We start from the raw sequence: 15,373 nt of genomic DNA on the forward strand, positions 1-15,373 counted from the left end.
TAAATGATTTAGATGAGAATACAGAAGGCATAGTTAGTAGTTTGCGGATGACATCAAAAATGGTGGTACAATGGACAATGAAGAAGTTGTCTAAGATTACAAAGAGATCTCAATCAACTGCGTCAATGGGCTGAGGAGTGGCAGATGGGGTTTAATTTGGATAAGTGCGAGGCATTGCATTTTGGTAAAAACAAACATGGGCAGGACTTATACAATTAAAGGTAGGGCCCTGTGTAGTGTTGCAGAACAGAGAGACCTAGATGTTCGGGTTCATAATTCTTTGAAGTTTGCATCATACGTAGACAGGGTATTTAAGAAGGTGTTTAGCATGCCTGCCTTCATTGCTCAGACCTTTGAGTAAAGGAATTAGGACATCATGTTGAGGTTGTACAGAACAGTGGTGAGTCCTTTTCTGGAATACTGTGTCCACTTCTGGTTACCTTGTTATAGGAAGGATATTATTAAGCTGAAGAGGGTTCAGAAAAGATTTGCTAGGAATGGAGGGTTTATGTTATAAGGAGAGGTTGGACAGGCTAGGACATTTTTCACTGGAGCATAGGTGGTTGAGGAGTGATCTTACAGAGATTTATAAAATCATCAGGTGAATGGCAGATGTCTTTTCCCTAGGGTGGGAGGTTTCAAGACTAGGGGGCATATTTTGAAGGTGAGAGGAGAGAGATTTAAAAAAGACACAGGGGCAACTTTTTAAATAGAATGGTTCGTGTATGGAATGAACTTCCAGAGGAAGTGGTGGGTGCAAGCACAGTTACGATTTTAAGTGCGCAATTTTAATCATCCTGTTCTTCTGAAATGATTTTGTTGGAGAGTAGTTTGCTCTCTACATCTTTCATTGTAATCTTTTGACTGTTCCTTTAACATGGAAAGAGATAAGCATTATTAATCGACTAGAGTTTCTCCTTTGATCTTCATCAAACATTCAATCATAGCATGGTGATCGTACAAGTTGAAGTTGTTTGGCCCAATGTTGTTAAGCTGACTCTGTGGAGGAGCAGATCAGTTAGTACCACTCCTCATGCCCTTTATCTGTAGCTCTGCAACTTTTCTCTCCTCAGATATTTATGCAATTCCCTTTCGAAACATAATTGCATCTACCTCCACCACACTCTCTGATAGCGCATTTCAGATGTTACTTACCTTGCTTAGTTAGTATTTACTGATCCTTGCATGTTTGGATTCTGCGTGGGATATCAAGATAAATACTTATTAGTTCCACTGCGTTGAGACAAGGAAAACTGAAGGAATAAATTAGCTCACAGCCAAGGCACTGGCGCCACTGAGCCTGTGGTGTGTATTTGAAGGCCATCAGTTCTTTATTACATACACGGTTAGATTTTCATCTGGGCTTTTTGAACAGCGGGTTCTTTAAAATAGCGCAGCCTGAGATGTTAATTTATCTTCCTTCTTCAGGTACTGTCAGAAATATTCTGCACTTTGCTTTTTAATGCAAGTGAAATAAAATTTGATAACATGCTTGACTGATTACAAATTAAATATGGGTAATTAATAACTACTTACGTATCACTTGACAGAAAGGATTTATTTAGCAAAAAACAGAATGAGTGCTGCAATATTTCTCATTGTTGAATGGTTTCATCTCGACTGCACAGGGAAAACATATTCAGCATCTGATATTTGTACAGCACTCCCCTTAGAATAATATCTCTTTACAGACAGCATGAGAGAAACTGAATAGAAAACGAAGGGAATAACGTGAACAGAAGGCACACAAGAGAAAGGAATATCAAGAAGGTTTCTGAAAAGAAAAGCTGTTGAAAATTTTCAAAGAGAATTGCAGTGGGCAGGGACATTGTGGCAGAAAGGTAGGCCTAATGGAGGTTTAGATCAATTGGGAAGCAAAAGACAATTGAGACCTGGGAAACAGAGAGAATGGTCTAGCACTAGGTTTGCCAGATAGTACAATTTGTAGAGGATTTGTAAATGAGAATTGGAGCTTATGAATGAAAACAAGTTCAAAGCTGTAAGGAATCACAAAAGTATCCTGTTAAAAGATTTAAGTTACTATATATAGCAAAGTACAGAATGAAAATCAGTAATTTCCTTTAGTCAACTTTGCCAAAGTTATCAGGATTCAAGTAAACAGAAGTGCAAACCAGGAATGTTGAGTGTTTCTTTATAGGTGAAATTTCATCCTCTTAAACCATGGTTTTTAATCTTTTTCAGTACAAAGCAGAATAGGTTGCTGATCTACCCACTGTATGTGCAAGGCTTACAGCGACTATTCCAAAAATTGTGCATCCCTCACATGCAAGGCTTGCCTCAAAATGGCAGTAATTAAATTCAAAATTGAGCACGTGGAAGAGATTATATTCAAACCCACGAGAGAGCTTGCACCTTAAGCAGCACATTCAACCTGCTGGGTTAGCACAGGATAGCTGAATTTTTTTTTCCCCAACAAGCCAAGAATGGAACAAACAATGGTGGAGAGTCCTCTCCGAATGGTTAAAGAAGGGGAGGGAGAAATAAACAGATACAAGGACAACAAAGAAGATATGACTCGAGATTTATAAATGTGTTAAATATTGGAGTTCTGTGCTTTTAATCAATCAGTATTAGTTTCATCATTGTATCTGGATGAATTCCTTTATGGATTGCAAAGTGTCACAGGATCATAGATTTGTTACGGTGCCGAAGACAGCCATTCAGCCCATTGTGCTAACACTGGCTCTCTGCATTTTAACTTTGTGCCAGTCTCTTGCCTTTTCCTTGTAACACTGCTAATTGTTACTATTTAAACAATTATCTAATGCCCTCTTGATGCCTCAACTGAACCTGCGTCCATCACATTTCCAGTGCATTCCATACACTCACTATTCGCCATGTGAAAAAGTTCTCTCGTTGGCTTTTTTTTGTAAAACACTTTAAACTTGTGCCCTCTGGTTCCTGATCCTCTGTGAGAACAGTTTTGCCCTATCTGTTCAACCACCTACCGATTTTGAAAACCTCTACTGAATCTCTGTTTAGTCTTCTCCTCTCCAACCAAAACAGTCCCAACGTCTCCAAACTATCCTCATTACTGAAGTTTCGCATTCCTGGAGACATTCTTGTAAACCCCTTCTGTACTCTCTCCAATGCACTCACATCCTTCTTAAGGTGTGGCACCTAGAACTGTATAAAATACTCCAGCTGAGGTCTAACCAGTATCTTATACAAGTTGAGCATAACTTCTCTGGTCTTGTACTCTATGCCCCTATTAAATGACACCGAGGGCATTGTATGGTTTATTAATTTCTTCTCTACATGTCCTGTCATTTTTAATTACTTATGCAAATATACACCAAGGTGTCTCTAATCCAGCACTCTGTTTCGAATAGTACATTTTATTTTAAACTCTCTCTCCACGTTCTTTGTACCAAAATGTACCACGGCATATTCCCTTGCATTGAAACTCACCTGCCACCCGACCACACACTCCACCAATGTCCTTTTGAAGTAGACAGGATTTACACCAAATGGCTAATCTGCTTTTACATAATTCTAACCAGATAGGAATAGATTGTGAGTGAATATATTCTAAATTGTTTAAATTGTAGCTAATTCATGTTCTGAGTCTTCATAATTTACAAGACAGAACATATTATTTCATAATACACGTACCAATGCTCCCTCTAAGCTGTGCATTTGAAGGTTCCTGCACAGATTGCACACAAATTGGTCTTTTGCAGTCACTGTGCACACAGCAATGTGAAAACTATTTAAATGATCACACATATGAACGAGTTGGTCACACGTACACTTTTGCCCCTCATTATCCCATACATTACATACTGACATTTGTGCAATCTGTGCAAGGAATTAACAGTTCCAAGTAATTATAAACAAAAGCCAATAAATGCTAACACCACTGAATGCTGCACATAGCCTATGAAGTTTCAGGCACCACAACAAACATTTAAGGGTTTGATGCTTCATTGTGATTTGTTTCATAAGTGTTACATTGATTTATAACATATTCATGAGACAATATTCATGCTGGAAATTAATATTTAAAGTGTGATTATTCAAACGAGTGCAAAGTAAAAAGCCACTTTGTAACATTGTAAACAATCCATTTACAATCTATCTACATATACTTGAAGCCAGCTATCCCTTTAGGCCCATCTCTTCCCTGGCCCGCCTCAAATGTTTGATCAACTTAATTATTTGGCTGATGGTTGATTGATTTTATTGTCACATGTACCGAAACACAGTGAAAAACTTTATGAGCGGTACACACAGATCACAGCAAGCAAAGGATGTACAGATCAGAAAGACTGAGAGGCATACAGGTTACATTATTTGAGACTAGAAACCATTCAACCGTCCGATAACAGCCGGAAAGAAACTGTTCCTGAACCAGCTCATGTGTGTGTTCAGGCTTCTGTACCTTCTGCCTGATGGAAGAGGTTGTGGGAGGTCATTACCGGGGTGTGATGGGTCTCTGATGATGTTGGCAGCCTTTCCGCAGCAGCGAGCCATGTAAATGGAGTCCATGGATGAAAGGTTGGCTTCTGTGATGGTCTGGGCTGTGCACACCACCTTCTGGAGTTTCTTACAGTCCTGGGTAGAGCAGTTGCCATACCAGGCCGTAATGCACCCAGACAGTATGCTTTCAATGGTGCGTCTGTAGAAGTTGGTGAGGGACCTTATGGACATGCCAAATTTCCTGAGCTGCCCGAGGAAGAAGAGGCGTTGTTGTGCCTTTTTGACTGTCGCATCTACGTGGGAAGTCCAGGACAGGTCGTCAGTTATCGTCACTCCGAGGAACTTGATGTTCTTCACTCTCACAACCTCAGTTCCGTTGATGTAGATGGGGGTGTATTCTCCTCCTTTCTTTCTGAAGTTGACGATCAGTTCTTTAGTTTTGCCGACGTTGACAGACAGATTGTTCTCACTACAGCATGTCACCAAGACCTTTATCTCCCTTCTGTGTTTTGACTTGTCATTGTTAGATATCTGTCCCACTACGGTGACGTCATCTGCGAACTTGTAGGTGGCGTTGGTCAGAATTTGGCAACACAGTCGTAGGTGTGCAGGGAGTACAGTAGGGTAGGATACAAACCAGCATGTTTATTTTTGAATTTTGGTGGAGTTATTGAACTGTTTCTAACATAAGACAAGTAATTTTAACAATAGAAATAGGTGGATTAAAACTGATAGAGATGGTAAAAGTCTCAAACTAGATTCCAGCTTGCCCATTTCCAGATTTAATGGAGACAGGATGAGGAAGGAGACACATTGACCACTTAAATATAATAATGATGATGAATGCTTCATATGAACCATGTCTTTGAAGTTAAACCCTAGTTGTCTCTATTTCTGAGTCCTCAGGAAACCCAGTAGGTCTGAGAAGGGAGGAATGAAACAAACTGACATTTGGGTTGGAGAACCTTTGTTAGAGCAAAGTGCAGCAAGTGATTTGTTATCTCTTTGCAGCTCGGGTGAATCTATTTTGTGGTTTACATTTTGTACGATCATAACTGCTGCACGTGCAGCTTGAACTGCTTTGTTTATTTTCCCTTATTCCCCAGAATTCTGTTTGTCTTCTTTTTACAGTCTGTACAGCATTTTGTCTCTTTACATGCCTGCACTATTTCACCAGTCGTTTCATATCATTAGAAGCCTTCAATTAAGGCTGCTGAAAATCATTTGACTCCGTCCCCTCCAACTTCTATAAAGTGTCCATCTAACTTGTAATCTTCAGTGCTGGTGTGGGGCACACAACTAACCAGTCAAACCTGGCCATTTTTCTTTACAGATATTCTCTGTTCTGTTGGGTATTCTCAGCATTTATGGGGTATTATTTCAGCTTTCTGATGTTTATAGTCTTCTCTTTTTGTTCTGATCCTTGTTGAATTTGTGATGGGTCAGCACCACACAGACATACTTTTATAAGTATGTGAAGTACATCATATTAGTTTCAGAATACACTACATCTTCTGTTGACAAAACAAAAGTCAGGAAGATATCAGGTCCTTTTCAATTACCAAACGCTGAAGGACCATGGAGAAATCTCCTGAAGCTTCTGTCCTAAAAAGAATGCTGGAGTTTGCAATTGTGGCGATACTGCTGGTATATCCGCTTGCATTGTACTTGATGCAAACATGCAATTAAAAAAATCAGGAACTTAAAAACCAGCCTAATGGTAGCCATACTGACCACCATCAGTGTCCTAAAACATATCTGGTTTACCAATGCCCTTTAATAAAGACAATCTGCCATCCTTACCTAGTTTAGCCTACATGTGACTTCAGACCCATGGCACTGTGGATGACCCTTAATTGCCCTCTGCCCTGTACCCTAGCAAGCACGACACTAAATATAAGCAAGGAGACATCCTGCTGGTTATCATCTTTCACTCCCACCCCATCACCTTGGCTGATGAATCAATACGTCTCAAGGTTGAACATTACTTCGAGGAAGCATGAGGGAGGCAAGGACACAGAATGAAACTTCAATGTCCATTCCCAAGTAACATCCCTAACTGAGCTGGCTAAGTCCTAAAGGTCATTGGTGTGAGACAGGGTCTGCAGCAGGTAGTGAGGGATACAATCTACTCATCACAGATATGGCCATTAATGACATCATCAGTAAAAGCAATGACCACAGTGCCCTTGTGGAGATGAAGTCCCATTTTCACATTGAGGATACCCATCATCAGGCTGTGTGGCATTACCACTCCACTGTGTGTAATGAGAAGACTTTGAGCAGATGTAGCAACTCAAGACTGGGCATCCATGAAGTGCTATGGGCAATCAGCAGCAGCAGAATTTTTACTACAATCTGTTATCTCGAGGCACAGCAATTCCCCCAGTTTAACAGCCCATCAAGCTGGGTATTCAACTATGGCTCAATGAAGAATGCAGCAGGGCAAGCCAGGAGCCGCATCAGATATGTTATCATCTAGTAGGGCCTGAGGCCAAGTGGAACTAAGGAACAGGTCATGGTTATCTGTTAATTAAATGTAAGTGGGTGCATTTGGGTCTAAGTAAATCATTTAGGTTGGGGAGTTGGAATAAAATTTTGACTAGAAAAGCATACGGCTGGACTCCACCTGACAAACATTTTAATCTGTAGTGTTTATCAAGACACACCTAAAAATGAAGCACCAACCTGGTGAAGCTATAACACAGCTGCTTCATCAATCACTATCCTAAGGTCAGAAGTCGGGCTGTTTGCTGATGAACGCACAATGTTCAGCTATTAAAGTCCTCCATATGCAGCAGACCTGACGATATCTAGGCATGGATTTTCACTAACAGTCTTAACACACGTGTGTAAGGCTCCAACATCTCCAACAAGAGAGAATCTAATCACCTCTATCAGCATCTTGGGGGTTATCATTAATCAGAAACTAAACTGTTTGTGGCTACAAAAGCAGGTGAGAGGCTAGGAATGTTGTGGTGGGTAAATCACCTTCCATCTCACCAATGCCTGTCCTCAATCTACAAGAGTTAAGTCAGGATTCTGCTGGAATACTCTGCACCTGCCTGAATGGGTGTAGCACCAATAACACTCAAGAAGCTTGACACTATCCAGGACAAAGCAGCCTAATTGATTGGCATCCCATCCAACACCTTTAACATTCACTCCCTTTCCCACCAACGCATAGTGGTAGCAGTGTGCACCATCTACTAGATGCTATCATTGACTCACCAAACCCAGGATCTCTACCATCTTGTAGGACAAGGGCAGTAGATACATGGGAACATTGCTACCTGCAATTTCCTCTTCAAGTCATGTACCATGTGGACATGGAACTATATTGTTGTTCATTCACTGTGACTGGATCAAAGTCCTGGAACTCCCTTCCCAGCAGCACTGTGGAGTACCTAACAACCACCACTCCCCATCATTCACATTCTGCATACAATTTTAAAAAAATACACAATTAAAGAAATGGTTAAGGGATTGCATGTTTCAGTTATGCCACAGGCTAAACATTTCATTCTCCTACACTATTCTGTGTGCACTTTTACAGCACAATTTCTCAGGCTGAAGTTATTAAAACTAGATTTTAATCACTGATTAATGCAACTCCCTTTTCTTGGGCATCAGTTCATCGAGTCATGGAGCACGGAAACAGACCTTTCGGTCCAACTCATCCATGTTGCCTATGTTTCCCAAACTAAACTCGTCCCTTTTGCCTGCATTTGGTCCATCTCCCTCTAAACCTTTCCTATTTATGTACTTGTCCAAATGTCTTTTAAATATTGTAACTGTACCTGCGTCTACCACTTCCTCTGGCAGTTCATTCCACACACTAACACTCTCTGTGTGGAAAAAGTTGCCCCTCAGCTCCCTTTTAAATCTTTCTCCTCTCTCCATAAAATTATGCCCCGTAGTTTTGAACTTTCCTACCGTGAGGGAAGGACCTTTGCTATTCACCTTATCTATGTCCCCTATATAAACCTCTGTAAGGTCACCAGTCAACCTGCTAAGCTCCAATGAAAAAAGTCCCAGCCTATCCAGCCTCCCCTTATAACTCAAACCCTCCATTCCCAGCAACATTTCGTAGCCCTTTCATACCAAAGGGTCGTCTCTTACAGTGGAATTGCACAAGGTTAAACCAACTTAATGACAACAAATTATAAACTTGCAAAAAAAAGTACTTATATTGAGATCAGATTTGTGTCTGTCTGCAGACCAACATTCTGCATATCACAATATCTAGTCTTCTCACTGGGATAATGATGCTATGCGTAATAATACTGGCCTCTAGATGGTAATACAACTTTCTGCACTTTTATTTGGGCAAGCCTGACACAGTGCCATTTGATAACCCAAACTCAGCGCTTAGATGACTGACTGCAGGATAATGACAGAAGAGAAGGGACGGTTTCAGATTGGCTATGGGGGATTTAGTCAGAAGTCACATGATACCAGGTTACAGTCCAACAGGTTTATTTGAAATCACAAGCTTTCAGAGCATTGCTCCTTCGCCAGGTGAAGTCGTGATGCAAGAAGCAGTGCCACGAAAGTTTGCAATTTCAAATAAGCCTGTTGGAGAAAACCAGGCGTTGTGAGTTCTGACTTTGTCCACCACAGTCCAACACTGGCACCTCCACATTATAGGAACTTTGACATATTTTATGGAGTAGCCCTAGCACTGTTATACTTGCATTAATGCCTATATGAATCCCAGGGTGACACTAGCGCAGATGAGAGAGAATCTTCACAGTACCAACATGATTTCTTGCAAGCCAAGTGTCTGTATCAGTACACTCCCTTAAAAAGTTGTTTAAGAACCACCAGTGTGAAGTAAATACATGAACTCACTTTACAGCTGTTGAAATTTTGCACTGTTGGCAAGGACACACTGTTGTTTTTCACATTTTGCCCATCACAACTAATTTCATGTCACACATAAAATAAACCAGCACTTCCCTAGCTTGCTCAAATTTCACCTTCAAGAAACTGTTTCAGTTCATTAAGTCTCTCTGGGTAAAATTACTAGCAAACTGAACAGTTTTTTTTTTGACACATTATCACAGTGCACTGAAGTTTAATTTACAAATGTCTCTACTTACCTTTAACAGAAGGCCATAAGCAGCTGCAAGCCAGGAGAGGTCAATCTGAAGGGTGTTCTGGACATGATCTGTTCACTTCAAACCATGAATCTAAACAGCTGAGATGGAACAAAGAAACGTTGATTAATTTAAAATGAACAGGTATAAGAAATAAACCATTCTCTCAAATGTCTTCAGTAACAGAGGAGTGTACAATAGGCAGCAACAAATACTGGAACTAGCATTTAGTACTCATTTTCAGATATAAATAGCATTGCAAAGGCTTTAAAATTTTTAAAAATCAATTTAACCGCCACTATATTACTTAAAACGTATTTTCTCCTGCACAACCATCTGAATGAACAATATATTACACGCACATTGTCACTGTGCGCTGGAAATTAAGCTTCACTATTCCTGGAGTCATCACAAATCTCAAACAAGTATGTTGTTTTGGAAAATCTAGGGGGTGATACCCTCTTGGGGGAATGTAGCATAGACAGCCAGGTTTCTGGTATCGAGACTGGCTCTACTGTAATGAGGGGTATGTCAGGTTCCAAGTGATCGATTGTGATAGGGGATTCGCTTGTCAGAGACACAGGCAGACCTTTCTGTGGCCGACAGAGAGACATCAGAATGGTGTGTTACCTCCCTGGTGCCAGGAACAAGGATATCTCGAGGAGGATGCAGGGTATTCTCAAAGGATACAGGGACCAGCAGAAGGTCGTTGTACACATTGGAACTAACAACGTAGGAAGAGAAAAGGATGAGATTCTGAGGAGAGAATATAGGAAATTAGGCAGGAATTTAACAAGTAGGTCCTTGAGGTAGTGATATCTGGATTACTCTCGGTGCCATGAGCTAGTGATGGTAGGAATAGGAGAATAGAGCAGATGAATGCTGTGCGTGGCTGAGTAGCTGGTGCAGGGGAGAAGGATTCACATTTTTGGACCATCAGAATCTCTTAGAGTCACAGAGTCATACAGTCAGCATGGAAACAGGCTCTTTGGCCAAAACTGGTCCATTCTGACCCTAGTGCCCATTCATCTAGTTCCAATTCCCCGCATTTGGTCCATATCCCTCTTAAACCCTTCCCATCCATGTACCTATCCAAATGTTTCTTATTGTACCTGCCTCAACCACTTTGTCTGGCAGCCCATTCCATATACGCACCACTCTCTGCGTGAAGAAGTTGCCCCTCAGGTCCTTCTTAAATCTTCCCCTTCTCACCTTAAACCTATGCCCTCCCCTTTTCAATTCCCCATCCCTGGGAAAAAGGCTATATGCATTCATCCTATCTATGCCCCTCATGATTTTATACACCTCAATAAGGTCACCCCTCAATCTCCTACATTCCGAGGAATAAAGTCCTAATCTGACCAACCTCTCCCTATAGTTGTGAGGAAGGGTCACTGGACCCGAAACGTTAACTCTGTTTTTTGCCTTCACAGATGCTGCCAGACCTGCTGAGCTTTTCCAGCAACTTTGTTTTTGTTTCGCTCCCTATAACTCAGGCCTACTAGTCCAGGCAACATCTTCATAAATTTTCTTTGCACACTTTCCAGTTTAACTATGTCATTCCTATAACAGGGTGACCAAAATTGTACACAATACTCCAAATGCGGCCTCACCAACCATTTACACAACTGTAACAAAGTCCCAACTCCAACACCCAGTGCCTTGACCGATGAAGGCCAGCATGCCAATGCCTTCTTTACCACCCTGTCTACCTATGATGCTGCTTTCAACGAATTATGTACTTGTATTCCTAGGTCCCTCTGTTCCACAACACTCCTCAGGACCTTACCATTTACTGTACAAGTCCTATCTTGGTTTGACTTTCCAAAGTGCAACACCTCACACTTATCTGTATTGAATTGTATTTGCCAATCCTTAGCCCACTTCCCCATTTGATCAAGATCCCTCTGTAATTTTTGATAACCTTCTCCTCTATCAACTATTCCTCCTAATTTTGTATCATCCGCAAACTTACTAATCATGCTTTGTACATTCACATCCAGATCATTTATGTAAATAACAAATAACAAAAGTCCCAGCACCGACCACTAGTCACATGCCTCCAGTCCAAGAAACAATCTTCAACCATCATCCTCTGCTTCCTACAATTGAGCCAGTTTTGAATCCAATTAGCTAGCTCTCCCTGGGTCCCATGTGACCTAACCTTCATTACTAGCCTGCTGTGCGGGATCTTGTCAAAGGCGTTACTGAAGTCCAGAGAGACAATATCCACTGCCCTACCCTCATCCATCCTCTTGGTTACCTCTTCGAAAAACTCAAAGGTTTGTCAGACACGGTTTCCCTTGCACAAATCCATGCTGACGATCCCTAATCAGACCCTGACTATCCAAATGTTGGTTGATCTTGTCCCTCAGTATCCCCTCCAGTAACTTGCCTACCACTGATGTCAGGCTTACTGGCCTGTAGTTCCCTGGTTTGTCTTTCTACCTTTCTTAAACAATGGAACAACGTTAGCCACCCTCCAGTCTTCTGGAACTTCACCAATGGCTAAAGATGAAGCAAAAATCTCTGCAAGGGCCTTGGCAATTTCTTCCCTAGCCTCCCATAACATCAGAGGATGGACTTGATCAGGACCAGGGGATTTATCCACCTTAATGCGATCTAACGCTGCGAACACCTCCTCTCTGGTACTATGTATGTGGTCCAAAATATCCCTGGGCTCCTGTTATCACACTTTTAAAAGCCTTCATTTGCCAGTCATTCCTTTTCCGTCAAACAGATTCACCCATTCGACCGCTGCTAGATCCTGTCTTATGGTCCCGAAATTGGCCCCTGCTCCAGTTTAGCACCTTAACCTGTGGATGTGTCCTGTCTTTTTCCATAACTATGTTAAAACTGAGAGTGTTATGGTCACTGGACCCAAAGTGTTCTCCCACTGATAATTCAGTCATTTGCCCGACCTTGTTTTGTAAGAGGAGGTCCGGTGTTGCACTCTCCCAAGTAGGGACCTCTACATATTGATTTAGGAACTTGCTTGGACACATTTGACAAATTCCACCCCATCCAGGCCCTTTACACTCTGGGTGGCTCAGTCAATACAGGGGAAATTACAATCTCTAACCAATACTACTCTGTTATTCCTACAGGTATCTGCAATCTCTCTACACATCTGCTCCTCTAGTATCCGCTGGCATTTGGGGGATCTATAATACAGTCCCAACAGTGACCATCCTAAGCATATGGCCTCATTTGATGACCTCTTGAGAGTATCCTCTCTAAGCACAGTTGTTATGTCCTGCCTTATCAAAAGGGCAACTCCCACTCCTCGCTTCCTTGTACTTCTGTCACGCCTGTAGCTTCTGTATCCTGGAACATTGAGCTGCCAGTCCTGCCCTTCTCTCAGCCGTATTTCTGTTATGGCTATAAATATCCCAGTCCTGCAGAGCCAATCCACGGTCTGAGCTCATCTGCCTAACCAGTCAGGCCTCGTGTGTCGAAATAAATGCACTCTTCTAGGGCAGACGTGACCTGTATAAGGAAGGAAGGATTGCACCCGAATTGGAAGGGGACTAATACACTGGCAGGGAGATTTGCTAGGGCAGATCAGGAGGATTTAAACTAGTTTGGGTGGGGAGAAGACACACCCAGGGAGACAGTGAGAAAAGAGATCAATCCGAGACTGGTGCAGTTGGGAAAAGGAGCGAGTCAAACAGTCAGGGCAGGCAGGAACAAAGCAGAGAACGAGGTAGGATAAATTAAACTGCATTTGTTTCAATGCAGAGGCCTAACCGGTAAGGCAGATGAACTCAGGGCATGGTTGGGAACATGGGATTGGAATACCATAGCAATTACAGAGACGTGGCTCAGGGATCAATGGGCCTAGCAGCTTAATGTTCCAAGGTATAGATGCTATAGGAAGGATAGAAAGTGGGGCAATAGAGGAGGAGGAGTTGTATTTTTGATTAGGGATAACATTATGGCTGTACTTAGGGAGGATATTCCAAGGAATACGTCCAGGGAAGTTATCTGGGTGGAACTGAGAAATAAGAAAGGGATGACCACACCCCCTGTCTAACAGTCAGCAGGGAATTGAGAAACAATTTTGCAAGGAGATCTCAGTTATCTGTAAGAATAATAGGGTGGTTATGGTAGGGGATTTTAACTTTCCAAACATAGATTGGGACTGCCCTAGTGTTAAGGGCTTGGAAGGAGAGGAATTTGTTAAGTATGCACAAGAAAAATTTCCGTTTTTTTCTGTGGATATACCTACTGGAGAAGGTGCAAAACTCAACCTACTCTTAGGAAATAAGGCAGGACAAGTGACTGAGTTGTCAGTGGGGGAGCACTTTGGGTCCATTGACCATAATTCTATTAGTTTTAAAATAGTGATGTAACAGGATAGACCAGATCTAAAAGTTAAGTTTCTAAATTGGAGGAAGGCCAATTTTGACGGTATAAGGCAAGAATTTTCAAAAGTTGATTGGGAGCAGATGTTTGCAGGTAAAGGGACAGCTGGAAAATGGGAAGACTTCAAAAATGAGATAACGAGAATCCAGTGACAGTATGTCTCTGCCAGAGTAAAGGGCAAGGTTGGCAGGCATGGCGTATGCTAGATGACTAGAGAAACTGAGATTTGGATCAAGATAAAGAAGGAAGCATATGTCAGGTATGGCCAGCAGGGATTGAGTGAATCCCTAGAACAATATAAAGGCAGTAGAAGTACACTTCAGAGAGAAATCAGGAGGGCAAAAAGGGGACATGAGATAGCTTTGGCAAATAGGGTTAAGGAGAATCCAAACGGATTCTACAAATACATTAAGGACAAAAGCGATAACAAGGGAGAGAACAAGACCCCTCAAAGATCAGCAAGGCCACCTATGTGTGAACAGCAGGAGATAGAGGAGATACTAAAGGAGTCTTTTGCGTCAGTGTTTACTCTGGAGAAGAATATCGAAGATACAGAAGGTGAAGAAATAAATAATGACATCTTAAAAAAATGTCGATATTACAGAGGAGGAGGTGCTGAACGTCTTAAAATGCATAAAGGTGGATAAATTCTCCGGACCTGATCAGGTGTACTCTAGAACTTTGTAGGGAAGCAAGGGAAGAGATTGCTGTGCCTCTTGCTGAAATATCTGTATCATCAATACCACAGGTGAGGTGTCAGAAGACTGGAGTTGGCTAACATAGTGCCACTATTTCAGAAAGGTGGTAAGGAAAAGCCAGGAAACTGTAGACCGTTAAGCCCGACATCTGTGGTGGGCAAGTTATTGGAGGGAATCCTGAGGGACAGGATTTACATGTATTTGGAAAGGCAAGGACCGATTAGGGACAGGAAACATGGCTTTGTGCATGGGAAATCGTGTCTCACTAACTTGATTGAACTTTTTGAAGAAGTAACAAAGAAGATTGATGAAGTCAGAGCGGTGGATGTGATCTATATGAACTTCAATAAGGCGTACGACAAGGTTCCTCATGGTAGACTGGTTAACAAGGTTCGATCACATGGAATACAGGGAGAACTAGCCACTTGGGTACAAAACTGGCTTGAAGGTAGAGGACAGAGGGTGATGGTGGAGGGCTGTTTTTAAGACTGGAGGCCTGTGACCTGTGGTGTGTCACAAGGATCAGTGCTGGGTACACTGCTTTTGTCATTTATATAAATGATTTGGTTGTGAACATAGGAAGTATGGTTAGTAAGTTTGCAGATGACACCAAAATTGGAGGTGTAGTGGCCAGTGAAGAAAGTTACCTCAGACTAAAATGAGATCTTGATCAGATGGGCCAATGGGCTAAGGCATGACAGATGTAATTTAATTCAGGCAAATCGGGGCAGGACTTATACACTTAATGGTAAGGTCCTGGGG

At 41.8% G+C, this 15,373-nt stretch overlaps 1 protein-coding gene across 1 annotated transcript in view; it reads right to left on the reverse strand.

Annotated features, from left to right (window-relative positions):
• Window positions 1–15,373, reverse strand: part of znrf1 (zinc and ring finger 1) — a 183,506-nt gene that overhangs the window by 1,706 nt on the left and 166,427 nt on the right. The window contains exon 5 of the mRNA XM_048605990.1: window positions 9,549–9,646. Within this exon, the coding sequence (XP_048461947.1) occupies window positions 9,589–9,646 (58 nt within the window). The 3' untranslated portion in view covers window positions 9,549–9,588. The remainder of the gene's footprint in view (window positions 1–9,548; window positions 9,647–15,373) is intronic.

This window comes from Rhincodon typus, chromosome 15 (assembly GCF_021869965.1).
Source record: "Rhincodon typus isolate 14 chromosome 15, sRhiTyp1.1, whole genome shotgun sequence".
NCBI classification, from domain to species: domain Eukaryota; kingdom Metazoa; phylum Chordata; class Chondrichthyes; order Orectolobiformes; family Rhincodontidae; genus Rhincodon; species Rhincodon typus.